Raw genomic sequence first — 20,462 nt, 5'->3', positions numbered from 1 at the left:
TAAATCAGAAAGCAATTGTAGGCGGGACGAAGTTTGCCGGGTCAGCTAGTAAATAATAAATTTTCGGAAGTTGATGATGACAACCGATTACGCTTTGCTTCGTAAACCAGGCTAACTTCAGAGAACAGTCTTCGCTGTATTTGACAATGTGGAAGATAGATCAGAACCTCAACTATCGGATTATATAGCAAACTTGAATTGGAACGTTTTTGTAGTAGAGTTATTAATTAAAGAAAAAGTTGATGAAGAGAAATCGATCAAGTCACTTACTCCCCTTTCATTCTAAGCCCCTCAAATGTTTTCCTATTTCATCGATTTCGTTGGCAACGGGATTTTTTTTCCTGAACGCGACGCTAACAATTGAGCGGCTTAGAATGAAAGGGGTGTAAGTGATTTGATCGATTTCTCTACATCGACTCTCTACTTTGGTCATAACTTAGCTGCAAATACATTCCCAGCTGTATTTGACAATGTGGAAGATAGATCAGAACCTCAACTATCGGATTATATAGTAAACTTGAATTGGAACGTTTTTGTAGTAGAGTTATTAACTAAAGAAAAAGTTGATGAAGAGAAATCGATCAAGTCCCTTACATCCCTTGCATTCTAGGCCCCTAATTTATTTTCATTTGTCACTTCGTTGAAACAGTCCCAAAAGGTGTGTCGTGAGTTTCGTGTATAAGGTTTGATTCAGTTTCGTCTCTTTTGTTTCATTTACAGGTCTTGAAGACGACGATGAGCTGTTACTCTCAGAAGATTCATCGCAAGATATTTTATGTACTCCAATAACATTGCCAGCAAGACTGTTTACGTTTCAAGAACTCCTAAATAGTCTGACTAGATCTTCAGGTCTAAAAAGGTTGCAATTGAGTAATTCTGATCTTCTCCTAAGTAGTTGAATCCTTATCAGAAAAAAAAACCATGTTAAGGATTACTTCCAGAAAACTGAATCTCTATTAAAGGATATCCACGGAAACGGGAAATTAATTTATAGTTCATTATTTTTATGTAAAAATTGTGTTTATTTCTTTTAAAATGTAATCCTTTATTCGCTTCATGCACAAATGCAGTGTCATCCAGTTGCGTATTCCTAAATTGTTGAGGCACAGACAATATTGTGAATGGTGCTGACCCACAACCAATAGTTTGTGCAAGCCGTCAACACAAGCCCCACACACTATCGAGCTATTGTTCATTTCTATTGCGAAATAATCATTATTATACCATGAGTTCAGTTCGGAATAAACCACCAAGCGAAACGGTCGCATTTTTTGTTAACCCTAATAAAGTGCGTTCCTTTAATCTGAGAGATTTGTAGCCCCGAAATTATATTCAAACCCGGTTCGTGTTTGCCGTTGTTAAACATTTGGTCCTTCGAACCGGATTCGTGGACCGGTGAACTTAGTAATTTCGGGAAATTGTGTTCGAAGTGAACCGCGTGTGAACCGCATGTGAGCTTACATTGTTCGCGCCAGAACAATAGAGTTCTTCATCTTGACTCGGAGAGACAGTCGGAGTACCGGATTTTCATCAAATATCTGTTCCTGTGACCAACTTTCGCATGTCCTATGCATGAAGGAGGAACAAATCTTCCAAAAAGCCAGGGAAGTGGATTAGCACGTGAGTCTGTGGCGTGGTCTGCCTTCGCATGTGGCGTCCGCCATTCTTATCTTCTACAAAAGACGGCTTTGGTATCCGCCATTGCAGTTCTAACAAAAGAGATTGAAACAATTAATTAAATCGAATTGAATTGAGAACGAATAAAGAAAATATTTGCATATACATATTCAATTTCGTAAAGTTAAGGTGTCGGATTTGAGTGTGAGCCATTTACCCATTGTCTGAAAGTTCGCTTTGTTGGCAATATTTGATGGTCGGTCTGATTCGCTAATTCAATTGAATTCTGCATACAATATATACTCTTTCATTATATTGAACTATATTATATTGAAAGTACTGTCAAGCTTATTGAGGTCACTCGCGTCCAACGGTACGTCATTGTGTTACTTACTATTATAAATTCTTCATAATGCCTGATGCAACACTGAGGGATCTTCACAAGCAGGAGCGACAATTGTGGAAAACCTTGGAGACGATTCAGGCATTCACGGTAGCGGATGGAACGGATCGCGATGAGCATCAGATCGAGGTGAGGCTCGCCATGCTGGAAGGTGTATTGAACAAATTTTATATAGTGAGGAGACAGATTGAAGCGGCGGCAGAAAGTGCAGCAGAGAAGCCTGAAAGCAGTGAGGAAGATCGATATGAAAAAGATTTCCGTGTCTTCTCCAACTTCGAGAATCTGTACTACGACATCAAATCTGCGCTGATCCGTCTACGATTCCAACACAGTCCGTGTTCCAGTTCTATTGTTCACTCGTCAAATCCAACAGCACCGACATCAAGGGTGCGTTTACCTGACATCAAACTTCCAACATTTTCTGGACAGTTAATGCAATGGGTAACTTTCCGAGACACGTTTCGTTCCCTAATCCACGACAATCATGCATTGTCAGCCATTGATAAATTCACCTACTTACGCACTTCACTGACGGGTGAAGCACTACAAGAGATTGGTGCCATCGATCTCACTGCTGTGAATTATGAAGTGGCGTGGGATACTTTAGAAAAGCGGTATGACAATAAAAAAACTAATTCTGAAAACTCATCTGGACGTTTTATTTGCAGTGGAACCAGTAAAAAGAGAGCAGTTTGAATCACTAAACCATCTACTTTGCACATTTGATAAAAACCTTCAAATGATCAACAAGATCGGGGTATCGACAAGAGAATGGTCAGTGTTACTTGCTTACATTTTAAACTCCAAGCTCGATCCTATAACCCGTAGAAGTTGGGAATCGCACCACAACAGTAGAAATTTTGTGAAATATGAAGAATTATTAGAATATCTCCGTGATCATTGCGCAGTCTTGCAGTCGATCAGTCCGTCTTCAAACTTCGAACGCCAACAAGCCAAATTAATCTCTAGCCACACGATTTCAGTGGATGTTGGGTGCAATTTTTGTGGTGGGTCAAGACATAGCGTTTTCCAATGTACAGTATTCCGGCGGATGAGCACGGATAACCGCATTGCAGCTGTTAAAACAAATAAGCTCTGTTTCAATTGTCTGGCATCGGGACACATAGTTAATAAATGTAGCAAGGGTTCCTGCTCAATTTGTAAAAATAAACATCATACATTACTGCACGATGCCTTTTCAACTCAGCAATTATCAGGACAAACGACGACACGACCTCGCACAGCTTCACGCGACTTGACGAGACCTTACGCGACCTCACACGACTTGACGAGACCTCACGTAGCGAACTTTCAACGTACTTCACCACCACAATTTAAGTCACAAAGTCAGAACCCAGCCACACCAACTCAATCCACACGACACCTTACACAAACTCTTGCTCAAGGCAGCATCTCACGACCCGCCACAGACAATACAGCATTATGCAATCAATCTCTCACACCGTCAGACTCAAGACGTTATTCTCAAGACGTTCTATTATCGACTGCTATTGTACGCATCCGTGATCAACACGGCCATGAACTACCAGCGCGAGCGTTGCTGGATAGCGCGTCTCAGCGAAATTTGATGACGACAGCATTTGCCCAGAAATTAAGGTGCAAACGTATTGCAAGCTATTTGAGGGTTAAAGGAGTTGGATCATCAGAGACAATATCCACGAACGCAGTGCTAGCTACAGTCTCCTCGTTTTCTTCGCAAAACACGCAGTACTCGGAGGTCATGAGTTTTCACGTGCTATCCAAAGTCACGTCGATTGTACCATCTAAACAAATAGACACACAGCATATTACATTTCCAACCGAACTTGAACTGGCTGATCCGCTCTTCAATACGCCCGGGCCCATCGATGTAATCATAGGGGCTGAACATTATTATGAACTCCTATCAGAAGGAAAAATGAAATTAGGTCACTATGGCCCTATTATTCACAACACTGTTTTCGGTTGGGTGGTATCAGGTGTAGTCGATATTGAATCAGCAGGTTTACCCACAGTAGTCGTTCATACCAGTTCCGTGGAATTAGACCAATCATTTGATCTTCGAGATCAGTTATCCAAATTCTGGGATCTGGAAGAGTGTCATGTCAAAACAGCCCTTTCAGCTGAAGAAGCAGCATGCGAAAAATGGTTCAAAACCACGACATTCCGCGATTACACTGGAAGATTTATTGTAACTTTGCCGAAAAGGCAAGAATTAATTCACAAGCTCGGTGATTCAAGAGCAACCGCCATCAAGCGATTCCTTGGGATGGAGAAGCGTCTCCAAGCAAACGCCGAATTGCAAACCATGTATGGCGATTTCATCGATGAATATCAGCAGATGGGTCACATGGTAGAAGTAGAGGAGGATACTGGTGAATATGTATACTATTTACCACATCATGCCGTAATCAAGCCTGATAGTTCAACAACGAAGCTAAGGGTTGTTTTTGACGCCTCATGTTCGACTTCCACCGGTGTGTCGTTGAACGATATTTTAATGGTCGGACCTGTGGTACAGAACAGCTTACTTACCATAATTATGCGCTTCCGCCTACATAGATACGCTGTGGTTGCCGATATTGCAAAAATGTATCGCATGGTCAATGTCAACCCTAAAGATCATAATCTACAACGGATTCTCTGGAGAAAATCACCCACGCTCCCAATCGGTTCGTTGCGCCATTGCGGTGTTTTGAAGCGGAAATCACCCTCGCATCCTATTCGAACCTATCGACTAACAACCGTGACTTACGGAACTGCTAGCGCTCCATACTTGGCTACCAAATGCTTGCAAACACTGGCAGAATCCGGAAAGATTTCTCATCCGGTTGCTTCGAACGTCGTTGGAAACGACTTGTACGTTGATGATTTACTGTCAGGCGGTGATTCCGTTGAAGAAGCACAGGAACTGGTGGCAGAAACCTGTGATTTGTTGAATACCGCTGGTTTTACTTTACGAAAATGGAAAAGCAATCATGACGCAGTGTTGGACGGTGTTCCTGCAGAGCTTTGCGACGATAGAATGGCGAAAGAGCTGGATTCATCGAGTGCGACGGTTAAAACACTAGGTCTCGTATGGGAGCCAGTAACGGATGATTTCCGCTTCAAAACACCGCAATGGCGCAACGAACCGTCTATTACCAAACGAATGGTGCTAGCAGACACTGCTCGAATTTTTGACCCGCTTGGTTTAATCTCACCCGTAGTGGTATTAGCAAAAATCTTTCTTCAGGAGTTGTGGAAAGAACAAACTGCCTGGGATGCAACCTTATCTGAACCGAAGCAAAAGTATTGGTTAGAGTTTAGGAAAAACATGACCAGTCTTGAAGACATCAGAGTCCCAAGATGGATTGGGTATGGTAGACAGGCAGTAATGGAGCTTCATGGTTTCTGTGACGCCTCTGAGAAGGCGTACGGGGCCTGTATCTACGTGCGTACTATTTGGAAAGATACGACCGTCACTGTACGTCTGTTAACGTCTAAATCAAAGGTGGCTCCATTGAACGACCTGAAGCGTAAGCAGAGAAAACAGTCCATTCCTAGACTAGAATTATCCTCAGCGTTATTACTATGTCATCTTTATGAGAAAGTAAAGAGTAGTCTGCCACTCGCCGTAGAATGTCAGTTCTGGACTGACTCAATGATAGTCTTATATTGGATAAAATCTTCTCCGTCTCGATGGCAGCCGTTTGTATCAAACAGAGTGGCTGAGATTCAGCAGGTAACCACAGACAGCAAATGGGAACACATTGCTGGGGTAGAAAATCCCGCAGACGTAATCAGTCGCGGCATGGTTCCAGCTCAACTAAAAAATTTCTGTCTATGGTGGAGTGGTCCACTATGGTTGAAACAAAATCGCTCAACATGGCCGCAAGCTGACGTCACATCATCTGAAGATCTTACCTCAGCGCTCCAGGAGCAGAAGGCGACAGTATCCCTTCCATTGCAGGTGACTCCATCTAACGACCTATTTTCGTTGCGCTCATCATTGTTATCCCTCGTTCGATTGATTGCACTTCTGTACCGATTCGTGCATAACGCAAATCCCGTTAACCGAAATAATAAATTTCATGGGTTCATCACGTACAAAGAACATGAATCGGCATTACTGAAATTAGTGCGACTGTCGCAGACTGAATGTTTTCCCACGGAAATGAGCGAACTTGCAAATAGTGACCAGGTTAAAGAGTCATCGAGAATCAATGCACTGAATCCAATTTTAATAGATGGAATAATACACGTTGGTGGCCGACTACATAATGCGACAGTTTCAGCAGGAAGAAAGCATCCCCTCATTTTAGATCATCGTCATCCGTTAACAAAGCTTATTATGCGCCATTATCATCATAAGTTCTTTCACGCTGGACAACAGCTTCTGATATCGTGCGTTAGAGAACGCTTTTGGCCATTGAATGCCCGTCGCATTGCACGTCAGATAATACACGAATGTGTGCCATGCTTCAGATGCAAACCCAAGGTGGAAGATCAGTTGATGGCTGATTTACCACAGGAGACGGTGAATCCAGCGCCAGCCTTTCTGAAGGTAGGCGTCGATTATTGTGGACCCTTCCTCATGTCCTACCCAGGTCGAAAGATTAAGCCTTCGAAATGCTTTGTTGCCATGTTCGTATGTCTTGTTACCAAGGCTGTCCATATGGAAGTTGTTTCAGACCTTACCACACAAGCCTTCCTCGCTGCACTAAAGCGATTCATTGCGCGTAGAGGCAAACCACAGATAATAATGTCGGATAATGCCAAAAATTTTGTTGGAGCGAAAAGAGAAATTGATGAGTTGGCAAAAATGTTCAAGAACCAACAATTTCAAGAGACGATGACGAGACACCTGATCAACGATAGAATTGAATTTAAATTTATACCAGCGAGATCACCCAACTTCGGTGGCCTTTGGGAGGCAGCCGTTAAATCGTTTAAAGGCCATTTCAAAAGGACGATTGGCACGCGTACTCTCCATCACGATGAATTCGCCACCACCATTGCTCAAATTGAGGCGTGTTTGAACTCACGGCCATTAACACCGCTTAGCAGCGATCCCAATGACTTGGAAGTACTTACCCCAGGTCATTTCATTGTACAACGACCCCTTATGTCTATAGCGGAGCCGTGTCTAGAAGGAATAGTAGAAAATAGACTATCCATGTGGCAAAGATCGCAACATTTCGTGCAGCAAGTGTGGAAAAAGTGGTCGTCAGAATATTTATCGACTCTGCATAGTCGATCGAAATGGACCCGACGTCGCAACAACCTGGCCATCGGAACGATGGTGCTTTTGAAGGAGGAAAATTTACCTCCTCTCAAATGGCAGCTAGGTCGTGTAACAAAAATTTACACCGGAAGCGATGGAAATGTACGGGTCGCCGTTGTACGAACGAAGGACGGATCATACGAAAGAGGAATTTCCAAAATTTGCGTCCTACCCATCGAAGAAAACCAACCATCTCCACAAAAAGAGATCTAGTATCTCTTCCAAGCATGCGCCTTAAGCGCAAGCGGAGGTCCTCGGAGGGATCTCCGCAGACCAGTTAAGTGTTTATGTATTTGTACTTGAGCAAAAATTTAACATAACTTCTTTTTGCCAGCGTTGACGTCCTCCAGTCCATAGATGGTGAATGCTGTTTCTCCAACTGCTAAGGTCCGTATCGCGTAATACCAATATGAAAATCCAGGAATACAAAGTTCGAGCAAGTTTGATTGCTACTGGAAGACGTTCCAGACCTCTTTGGTCTAGTGCATTCACTAGACTCGGCGCTGAATGCGCAGTGGAGACTGAGAGTCTCCTCACGTTGATAAGACAATAATGCTGTCTCATTTAAATCGTCAGGTTGAAACATCACTCCATCCCATATTGCATCGGAGAGTCAACTACAAGCCTCGAATTCGCGGTAATTCGACGAAAGGAAACGCCTTGTTTTGGTCACCAGGTAGCCCGGCCAGCTATAAAATGACCATGTCGGACAGGAGCATCGCATTCAATGGAAACGCGAGAGAAATTTGAGTAATAATCAGTCTACAGCAGGATGATAGCATCGGTGCAAGGAGCACCTGCGGAGGCCTCAGAGGCCTCCGCATCAGGGAAGTCATGTCATTGTTCACAAATTCATCATAAAAAGCACCCGTTCATATTTTCAGGAAAAATATACCCCTCAGTAATCATTCCAAGGAAACCTTCAAGTAACGTTTGAACTAATCGGACCTTTCAATTCGCACACCACCCACGATGAAGACTGGCAGGCTGGCCAGGACGATTGGAAATCCCGTTCTCATCATGGTGAAACAGCAGCATCACGAAAGCAGCGAAAGTAGATCGATAATCATTGCGTCAAGCAGCGAATACACTAGAAACTAATATGAATTCATGAATTTAAATTATAGTTAATATGAACTATTCATTAGAGAATATGTACAGTGCGTTTAGTAGTAGATAGAAAACGTGAAAATTTGATGTTGAAATTCTTTCAAGGCGGCCGGGATGTTGAGGCACAGACAATATTGTGAATGGTGCTGACCCACAACCAATAGTTTGTGCAAGCCGTCAACACAAGCCCCACACACTATCGAGCTATTGTTCATTTCTATTGCGAAATAATCATTATTATACCATGAGTTCAGTTCGGAATAAACCACCAAGCGAAACGGTCGCATTTTTTGTTAACCCTAATAAAGTGCGTTCCTTTAATCTGAGAGATTTGTAGCCCCGAAATTATATTCAAACCCGGTTCGTGTTTGCCGTTGTTAAACATTTAAACAACAAGGCCGAATATCCGACTATCAGGCCTTGAAGCTATCCCGTATCCAGCCAACCTACTATCCGTTCCATCACTAATTCATACCAACTTCACTTCAATTTTTTCAGACATTTTCCTCTACTTAAAACTGATTATGTTTGTATACGAAAATTATCATAAATGGGCATAAGAAAGGTTTATAAATACTGCTGGGTGATATAACGTAACGAGAAAAAAGTAAAGTTGTCTTATATCGAGGTATAACTGTATTATCTTTATCATTAAAGTGGCTTACCAATGTACCGACTGTTGGTCTTCAAACAGAACATAGAGGAAATAAACATATAACGTCATAATAACATCGTAAATCTGTTTCCTAATAATTATTACACTGATGAAGTTTCTCATCCTAAGATTCAATGCTTAATATTCGATTTGTTCTTGGTTAAAATATTTGTTTTACAAAAAAATGGCCAAATAGAAATGACAACGTAAATTTTACATATGAACAATTCTAAACCAAATTAGTAAACGACTCAACTTCGCATTCTTCGTTTCAAATGAAATTTTCAACAGCGCTTCGGCGCTGGAGACTGTTTTTTTCACATGTGAATCAACCACTACAACTCAAGACAACTTTTCAAAGGTCGTATGTGTCGTATATATAATAGTTCCAAAAGTGAAAGAAAATATTTAAACCAGTAGCGGTTTGTAGCGGAATCATATCCAAGAAAGAGTTGTAGAGAATCTATTGGACTTTATAGAAACAATATAAACCTTTTTTTTCGTATCTTCAACGAACAATGGTTATTGTATATTTTTAGTGTGATTTCGACTATTGGTGTTAAAGAAATCCCAATGCTCAAGAAGATTTTTTTTCCACCCTTATACTTACCGAGAATATACTGTTAAAAAATCGAACGTTTGCCAAAACGTTTGATTTTTTTTCCAAAGTACAAACACAATCGAATGGATTTTGTCCTACATCATAATGTGTGTTCTTTTATCGAAATAATACTGACTCTAATTGTATTTTTGTATTTTATTATGTTTTGTATTGAAATACTCTCCGCACATACTTGCTTTAATCTGAATTTATTGTCCGATAAAGTTATACAAAAATAAAAAAATAAAAAAATGAACATGAAAAATTATCAAAATTTCAAAATCGTTAACGGGTTAATTTTTGAATTTTTTTTTTAAGTAAAACTTTGTAAAATCGAAGCTTTTTGAGAAATGTTATACAAAATAGATTCTGCACGCAATTTTGCTGAAAAAAAAATGTGAACATTGTTATCCTTAGATTGACCGTTCTCGAGATCTTACAATTTTTACATTTCTAATTGAAATCTTGTTTTGAAAATCTGTATAAAGTTTTCGCATATGCATTTTCTACTCGCTAAATCGAAGTCAACGTCATTAATCAATCAAAATGAATAACGACTAAGATTCCGAAATTGTGTAAAAAGGTGAGATATGAAATTTTGTTATAATAAATTCAATTTCTGAGTAGATTTTTGTTACTACAACTATTATTTATTTCATCAAGAAACTTCATGCATTAATTTTCCAATAACTTTGTCGAACATCTTGTTCTAACAGTTAACTTATCATGAATCGGTTAGGGATTAATAGAGAGTTTTATTTCATAGAAAAAAATTCTGTATGATGAAAATGATGAAATCTCAACAATAGATCCATCGAACTTTTATAATCTAAAACACGCTCTCGATAAAAAAAAATGTGGAATAATTTTCCAAACAATTAAAAAAAACAGGCGTGAAATTGCTCTTTGTAAATAATTTTAAAGATGGCTTAAATATGGTTTTTTGAAATTAAATCAGCTTTTAAATTAGACATTTCTCCTTCATTATACATTATTTATAGAAATGCCTCATCGGCTAGCTTTACCACAAATAAATAAATTTCGAAACGTATGTCGTACTGGTATATTTACTTGAAAAAGCAGTGACGTATAATTTTGTGAGATTATGAAAGATTCACAGATTCCTTTGTGTTATGTGTACTTCTGATAAGTATTTACTAAACAATGTTTTTATGTTTATTTATAAGACGCGACGTGAGACAAGACATAACACGTTTCGGGCGCGAAGCTGCCCATCTGCGGGACAATGTCGGACATTGGCGACATAAGGTAAATTTTAATTCGTTTAATTAAGTAAGAACAATAAGTGTTATGTCTTGTCTCGCGTCGCGTCTTATAAGTGTCGTGAAGTTCTTACGTTACCTAATAAAAAGTTTTTTGTTTATGTTTAAAAAAATATTTGCTATAATTCTTCTTCGTGTGAAGTCTTTCGCATGTATCACAAAAATAAATAATTTGACGTCTTTCGCCTTCAACCTTTCTGTTTTAACATACAGAACAATTCTCTTCATATCTACACAGTGCCGCAATACATGAAGTTTTCCATGATTCCTTTTTTCAAGCATGAATGACGACTTTTGTTTATACTGAATATCGTTATTATTCATAGTAGCACCGCTTTGGTTCGTGAATAAGTTCGCAAGACAATAATATTCGTTTAGAAAAAATGTGATATCATAAATTGTTGCATAAATTATAATATTAGTATACTTTTTTGCTGAGAGCAGACAGACAACCGCAAATGGTTAATACAGATTTTGATACAGTTTTTCTGAGAGAAAACTCAGATAAGAAAAAATTTTGAGACAAAAAACACAGATTTTATTATGGCAACCCTGATCACAACACAATTAGGGGTTTCATCGTATAGCCCACGATTTTATTTTCGTTTCATGAAACGTTCACAGGAATTCAGGGAATACACTAGGTTGAAAATTTACCTACTTACATTAGAGCTTTCAAAGTAACAAATTAGCTTTGTAAAGAATTTATTAGAATTTTCGAAACTAATTTTTGGTTTGCGATACGATCGTTACTTATTTAATTATTCATCATCATACACGAAAGGGTAATTGTTGATTCAAAAAGAAATATCCCTATATGAAAAGGTCGTATAAGAAAGATCTTGCAATCAAATTAAATCTGTTTGATAGGGTCAACTTTATTTGCTATTGAGTTGGATAGCAAAAAATTATGTTAGTCTACAAAAAAATGGAAAAACAGAAAAAAAACATTTGTTATTTCTTCCCGATATTTTTGTCCACGACATCTACACACACCAAGATGAAAATGTGTTCGTAAAATTTTCCAAAACTGAAAAGTTAAAGATTCGAAATGATGTGTATCCCATCTTGAACGTTGATTTTTCACGAAGTTAAAGCATTTCAAAAATCACCTAAAATACAAAATGTGACGAAAAACATTATGATTACGCCTGCTTTGCCATGGCTTGGCTCGATGTGTTAATTTCAATGCGGGTGATATTTGAGTGATATATTCACTCGCGTCCACAGCTCGGAGGGAAACTAAGATGACACAAAACTAGCAGAATAAGCAATGATCGCTGTTTTGGGTATAGAAAGTTTTTTTTCTCAGATGCGATATTTATAAGTTAGCGAAAAAACCGAGTGAATGACACCGACACAAAATTCTCCATTGATTACTAGAGACAAAAGTAAATGAGAAACTTTATGGAAATAATATATTCCAAACATCCAAATACACTATCATGCTGAAATGTCTTCACATATTTCATAATGTCTTCGAAAGATCTTCACAAAATCAAATGTCTTCACAGTAAGTCAAATGTCTTCAAAATGAAGACATGTCTTCCAACCTGGCATCTTTGGTAGTTACTAGTGTGCCCAGGGTTGTCAATAATATTTTTCAAAAAACTGAATCCTGTAAAACAGTTTTATTTTAAGGTTGGCTTTGATTTATCTAAATTGATTTTTTTACCCATTCCAATGCTTGAGAAATATAATTTGCTTCGAAGTTTCATGTAGTATTCTTTTTTTTTATCCCATCTTTTTATTTTTATTATTAGGCTTATCTAGCAATTCAGCTGTAACAGAGCCGAATTTATCATGTACATTTCTCATGTTGCCATTTAGGCGTAAAAGCATTCCTATTCTATCGATACACAACACATGTCGCCTTTTTCGGCGTAAGAATACTATTGTTCGACAGTTCACAGTTGAACACAGCGGGACTGTTGATATGAGGCTTCGATTGTTGTGTTTATAAATAGCACCAATTACCGATGCAACAGATCGATCGTATGAGGAGTGAGAGGTGGGGATCACCATCACATGATGATTGATGCGTGGACATAGTAGCTAGAATAACACACAAAGAAGGTCAGTTGAGGGCCCTGAGTTATAAGCTCATGATTGTTCGCTTAGTGGCGGACCCGCAACCAAATATTGATAGTATTTATATGTAGTTCATAAAATGGCGAACTTTGTTTATTATTAGTGATATCATTCGAGCATTCTGAAATTCTGGAATAATGTTCTATTAGGTAGCACAATTACCTAATTAATTACCATTCATTACCAAAACAACACTGCTCAAGTATTACTTTGATATTGAAATTATTGTACTGTAAAACTATTTCTCTTCAATTTTTTAGTCTTATTTTTTGGTATTTTAATTCCTGTATTAGGTTTGTCCAAATGAAATTTTAATATTAAGATAAAAAATGAGGTATCCTTAAGTATTTCTCCCCTCTAACATCTGATGTTTATATAAACTCAAAGCCAGCATAGCACACGGGCTCTATGAGCAATTTCGGGTAAGATTTCTTGCTACGAACATTGCACCACTCGTAGTTGAGAAGGTAGATCAATTGATCTGAACTTTAGAATGTGTTGGAGAACATTCAACAGGACATTCAAAGACCTGCCGCTTGAGTAGTCACCACACGCACTGCGCACTAACCGCATTGAATTCGAAAGTGCAATCAAGAGAAAAATAACACAGAGTTGAGTTGTAAGAAAATAAGAGAGACCCAAGGTAAACACACCTTGGATCGATCAAACGACTAATGTCGAAAAACAAAATTACAAAGTTACAAAGTATACGTTCAGTGCCTTTCGTTTTCATTTTGGGGATACATTTGGCTAAAAATTCACCCCTCGGCAAAAGTTTTTGCTGCAAAATATACAAAATTACTGTGGGTTACTGTAAGTCTGTGGATATTTTTTTTCTAAAATGTTCTAAAAACTTTATTTATTTTTGTCAAATAAATAAAGTTTTCATGCCAAACCTATATAATGATTCTCAGATTTTCTTGAAAATTGATAGTTTTGTTCCTTATCACAAAATAATAGATCCGTTTCTTTTATTTTTTTTTCTTTTCATTAGGGTGATCATTTCCATTCCAGGGTGGTTTGAAAACTCATTTTTTCCTCTTTTTTTTTTCCAAAAATTACTTTTTCCAAAAACTTTTGAACTACATTTTAGGTGATTCAAAAAATATTTTTTCCCTCTTTTCCAAAAGTGACTTTTTTCAAACAATCATAACTTTTTAAATCACTGAACCGATTCAGATGATCGATGTATCAAATTGAAGCCAATGAGCTAGTCTTGAAAAATATTACATCTGTAAAAGAATATCAATGACTCAATAATCATCAATAATTACGAAAACAATTTTCATTTTGACATGTCGATCATCTCAATCGGTTCAGTGGTTTAAAAAGTTATGATTGTTTGAAAAAAGTCACTTTTGGAAAAGGGGGAAAAAATACTTTTCGAATCACCCTAAAATGGAAGTAGGCACCCTAATGCAAAAATAGAAAAACGAGTCAAATTTATGCCAAAAAAGAATAGAACTACCAATTGTAATCTGAGATTCACCATAGCGGATTGACATGGAATGACTGACTGCAAAGCAATAATGTATAATATATTTTTCATAGAATTTATGCATGTTTACAATTATGTCAATTCATTCCTGTGTGATAATTATTAAATAAAAAGTCATAATCGAAAACGTAAGGATAATTTTCATTCAAACAAAAACATCTAGTAAAAAATCCCATCGGAACGTTCTAGGGAACAATGAAAGCTAATTAGTTATCTTAATTGGGCTTGTGATTGGTTGGTTCCAGAATATATTTTTCATTCTGGGAAAACATTTAAAATTGTCAAAAATCTTATATTTTTCCTGAAAATTTTGTCCACTTTGCCTACACACAATAACAGCATGTATGAACGATAATCAAAACTGGAAACTTGTAGCTTAAAATATATGTTTATTCTCATCATGCATTACTTTATTTCAGCGATTCAAAAATCACCAACAAACTTTGATGTCGCACTTTGAACCTTTTTTTTGTATGTGTGTATGTTTTAAGTATGTGCTATAATGCCAAATCACAAGTCACGATTATTTGTTTAGAATTATCAGTCCTTATAAAAAAGAGGAATAGAATATTTGTTTTATACAAATATAATGTAATGTTTTATATAGAAACGTGAATAAATTTTGAGTTGAATGTATACCCTCTGTGAACAATTACCCCAACTAACATTCGTGCGTCTTCGATATACAGCTTTGAGGTACTCACAATTTTCGTCTCTTTCATTTTTTTTTTGGTGAGCGCATAAAAGAAAAGAATAAAGCACATGAGTGGGAAACAGACAGCATTATAGTCTGGACGCAAACCAAGGACAGACGTGAGCTACTGACAGCTGCCTCATCTGACAGGCTGACAATGTTGTGCTGATATGCACTCACTCCTTTTCTGGACCGTCGAGCGAAAATGGTTATGGATTTTCGAATATAATTAATACGCTTTTACAATAAAAACTATAAATGAAAATTTACTTTTCGTGTGTGATAAAGTAACACATTTCCATTTTTTTAAAATTCAAAACTAACAATAGAGCTTAATTTAACCAGTTCGTCGCCCAACGCAACCTTTATGAGTTTCTTGCGGGGTCCAACTTCTGGATAAATTATTAAATGAACATCAAACTTAGTTTGTAGACAACTTTTACATGATCTAGCAATATTTTCTTTAACTGGAATACAAATTGAAAACAATAACACATGTTAAAGTCACATTATATGGGTTTCACAAAAAATGGCAGTACAAACCATCTGTACTATAAATTAATAAAAACTATAGTATACATATTATAATAATATGTTTATAATTTTATTATTTTTCTACATATAGTGCTGTAGTGTCTATTCAAATTCCTTTTGAAAATCCTATTCAATTTGAACGAGAAAAGTGTGGAAAGTGTCTGGTTGACGGGGCGACGAACGTGTTAAAAAATCTGTAATCTGTAACTACAGGTTCTTGGTTTTAAAAAATTAAAAAAAATTGAAACAGAGATTATTCTGTAGTAATAACAACTATGGTCGGAATCACGGCCCAATTAAATTAACGGATTACAAAACTCCGAAACACACTTGACCATTATGAAACCATTGTGAAAAATTTAATATCTTGATTAAAACATAAAAAAAAAAAACGATATCAACATTTGAACCAAAACTGATTGCTGGAATTTTGTCAAGCAAAACAATCTTCACATCAAACATGATTACTCAACGAATATTAATTTCATTGACGTATATTGAATTATGTTGAGTAAAACTGTATCAGAAGTTTCAGACCATAAATGTATGAAGGAAATTTGTTGGCGAAGAGATGAGAAATCTAATCTAGCTTTTAAATATGTAGATTATTGAACAATGGAAAACACAGTCATTCAATATTAACATTTTTACAAGAATTTTAGAAGTATTCTTAGCAATAGTTGTTCGTCACAGATATATTATAAAATGCAACATTTTATCAGACCTAAAACAACATCAGTTATGCGTATTTTTGCGTAATTTGCATAATTTAATTAAGGCATCTTTTAAGCAACTTTTGGCATTTACACAAGCTAAACAGAGTCCGACGTTTCGAAAGGAGTGGTCTTCTATTCGGCAGCTAATGGATTGATGATTGCCATTCAGTGTTGCCTCAGTGGAATTTTACCGGTAGATTTTGACGATTTGACAAATGAAGGGTTTGTTCCATTGTTGAGAATAACTGCAGCACAAGCAATCGAACACTTCTAAAAATATACCATGAACAGGAATAATCTCAATTATCTTTTGCTCATCATACAGTGACTGATATAAAAAAAGCTCACCACGTTTCGATTGAGATAATTTTTGGTGGTTACATATTTCGCAAGTAAAATTTTCGTAATAACTATCCCAAAGAACTTGGTTTCCATATTTCGAAATTATTCCTCATATAAAAGTAGAATAATTCGAAGGAATTTAAAGCACATGATGAGGAAACATCTAAAATGTTGATGATGAGTAGCCTTAAATGTGATTTTTATGAGAAATAAACGACTGAAAAATCTTTTCGGTAAAGACTCAAATTTTGAAATCCTAACGAATGACGGGATGATGTTTTTCGAGAATTTCAAAAAATTATTAAAATTCAAATTGTTGAAAATATGTCACTGAAGGTATTGAATGACTCTAGCTACCATTTATTCTTAGTTGGTACTTTTTCCTGGTAGCATTTGAACAACACGTCATAAAATTGATTTTTTTCTTAGTAGTAGTAGCTGAAGATACTAATCACTAAGCCCATTTCTGCATGTTATTACAGACAGAGTACTGTGATCGTAAGTCTCAACATGAATTTTAGTAATGCATCGAAATCAGGACGCTTGAGCGCTTACGAATATAATTTCAACTACTAAAAAATATTGACATATCATAGCAAAATTAGCGTCCCCATGGAATTAGAAGGCCTTCATTTTTTTTATCCCATTTATTTATTTCAGGCTCATTAGCATTTTAGCTGTAACAGAGCCGAATTTTTATCGTGTGCATGTCACATGGTTATCATATCTATAATTATAGCACATTACATTACACAGTTGCCATTCGCCAGTATTCCTTCTATACCATTGCATATGGTACATTTACACAGTAGCCATTTAGGCGTAAGAGTATTCTGTATTGTATTTTTCTTCCATTATCCAGTTAGACCACCGGACAGCGGAGAAAGTTGATTGATCATTGTTGAGCTATTTATAGAACAGCAGCCCGATGTGTCTTGCAGAGCAGAGCAGTGGTATGGATGAATCGATCTAATTTCGACCGTGGATCGATCTCCATCGCTGATGATTGTTGCGTGGACGTAGCTATTCTGTAACAACACAAAGATGGTCAATGAGGGTCCTGAGTTTTGAACTCACGATCGATCGCTTACTAAGCGAACGCGCAACCAATGTGGCTACGGAGACCCCTTTAGAAGGCCTTCATCTATGTTATGAATTACAGAACTCCACAAAATCATGTTATATTTGTTCAAAATTTGAAATTCCTTTCATCGTGTCGTGATTTTAAATCCGGACACTCTTTTTATCAAGCTTTGAAATCCGGACACTTTTTTTTTAATCCGGACACGTGTTTTCTTTGCAATTTTTTGAGAGAAATTATTTATTAATTATTGTAGAACTTATTAACGGGTGCCTCATAAGCAGCGGGACTAAATGGAAACGGGTTTGGTACAAAAGTTTTCTATTAATTCAATTAATTATTGTATTTTCACTAGATGACCACTACAAGATAGCACCATTTCTTTATATATTATCAAAATCCTATCAATATGGGTATCAAATGAAATGGCTTGATCAGTTATCGATGAAAAATGTAAATCCAAGATGGCGGCCATTACAAAATGGCGGACTATATATTTTCTCTATACCCCATCAATATGGGTATTAAATGAAAGGTATGGACCAGTAGACAGTTATTCATGGAAAATGGAAATCCAAAATGGCCGCCACTACAAGATGGCGCCATTTTTTTTCAAAACCTCATCAATATGGGTATTTAATAAAAGATAAATTGATGAAAAATATAAATCCAAGATGGCAGCCACTACAAAATGGTGGATTACATATTTTCTCAAAACCCATCAATATGGGTATCAAACGAAATTCATGAAAAAATACAAATCCAAAATTTGGAAGAAATTGATTTTTTTTTCTTTTTTTTTCTCTATTATAGTGACTTTCAAACACATTTCGGCTGGTTCGTCACTTTTACTTCCATTTTTGGAAGAATGTCGGGAGTGAGAATTGAACTCGTGATCTCTGCGTGAGAGGTATGGATGTTACCACTACGCCAGATCGCCTCCAAAGAATTTTATGAGTGGTTTTATTGTAGAGAAATATACTAATGATTCAGATAATATAAAATAAAATAATTAAAAAACACTTTTTAAGTTCAACGGTTTCATTATGATCAAACAATACGGATGATGTACTAAAAGCTAGAAAATAATTACGCAAGTAGCAGGCCCTTTCTAATTAATCTATGGCATTGATGAGACTAAAATAAAATCGTGGGGCATGTAATGAAACAACTAACTGTAGGTAATGGAAATCTGACGTGGCCCATTTTGGATTTGCATTTTTCATTAATAACTGTGTTCTAATAGTCAAGCCCTTTCATTTCTTACACATTTTGATGCAATTTTGAAAAAAAATATTGCACCATTCTGTGGTGGCGGCCATTTTGGACTTGAATTTTTCATAAACAACTGTGTCCTAATAGTCAATCCCTTTCGTTTGATACCAATATTGATGGGGTTCTGAGAAAATATGTTATCCACCATTTTGTAACGGCCGTCATCTTGGATTTGCATTTTTCATCAATAATTGTATTCTACTAATCAAGCCCTTTCATTTGATACCCATATTGATAAGGGTTGGAAAAAAAATTGTGCTGGCGGCCATTTTGGATTTGAATTTTTCATAAATAACTGTGTTCTACTAGTCAAGCCCTTTCGTATGATACCCATATTAATGAGGTTTGAGGAAAATATGAAATCCGCCATTTCATAGCGGCCGCCATTTTGGATTTTCAAGATTATGTTTGAGTTTTATAATGACTGCAGGGATAAAGGTGTGTTCCAAGTTTCAGATCAATCGGTCAACAGGAAGGGGGTTAAATTTCTAATAACGAGGGACAGCACTACAGACAAAGTTACAAAGATACTCACGTACATACAAACGGGTCATACAATCGACCCCGTCCTGTATACCGAAGAATTTTGCGGTTTCCCGGATCGAAAATCTTTGCTCCACACTCCATACTCCATACTACGGCTTCTAAGATACCCTTATGCAACTCCTTCAATGAGAAATTTAATCGTCAACTTTTAAAACCGTCCGGATTTAAAATCATTTTCTGAATGTGCTTTTTATTCCGGACATTGGTTTGAGGAATTCACATTGATTTTTGATTTTTTACATTTTTCGTTAACAGCTAGGTACCATGTTTGACACTAAACTAAATTGACACAATAGTAACTTTCAGTCACATCAATTCAACATGCAAAAAATGTCATCGTGTTGGCATAATTTTAAATGTAATGAAAAAGTGTCCGGATAAAAAAGCGTCCGGATTCAGAAGCATCACTGTATATGTTGACCACATAGTGATAAAAAGCTTCAGAAAAATTTACTTTACAAAGCTTTTTTAAAAATTTAAAATTTGAATTTATTCACGTCCGCTTTTACATTTTATACATATGATAATGTTTGTGAGGACACAGTTTAATTCGAACCTAAAATTGAACCGGAGTGTGTTACCCGGCTGACGAAGAGGACGTTAATCCTTGGTTCCCTTTGTCACTATTTATGGCACAGTTATTATCTGAGTAAAACGGTAAAAAAATAAAAATTGTAAAATTGTCGTAGTCATCGTCGTGAAATCAGAGATCATTCATTCTGATCACATTTTGGTTACAAAGTATCTCTC

General features: G+C 36.8%; 1 protein-coding gene across 1 annotated transcript; it reads left to right on the top strand.

The window, feature by feature from the left end:
• The first annotated feature begins 3,938 nt into the window (after positions 1-3,938).
• On the top strand, positions 3,939-7,499 carry LOC129773061 (uncharacterized). The gene has a single exon (XM_055776612.1). The coding sequence runs from the start codon at positions 3,939-3,941 to the stop codon at positions 7,497-7,499; it is 3,561 nt and encodes a 1,186-aa protein (XP_055632587.1).
• The last annotated feature ends 12,963 nt before the right edge of the window (positions 7,500-20,462 follow it).

The sequence above is a fragment of the Toxorhynchites rutilus genome, chromosome 3 (assembly GCF_029784135.1).
Source record: "Toxorhynchites rutilus septentrionalis strain SRP chromosome 3, ASM2978413v1, whole genome shotgun sequence".
Lineage (NCBI taxonomy): Eukaryota > Metazoa > Arthropoda > Insecta > Diptera > Culicidae > Toxorhynchites > Toxorhynchites rutilus.
The sequence above is the reverse complement of the archived record's forward strand: the minus strand, read 5'-3'. Positions and strand labels throughout refer to the sequence as shown.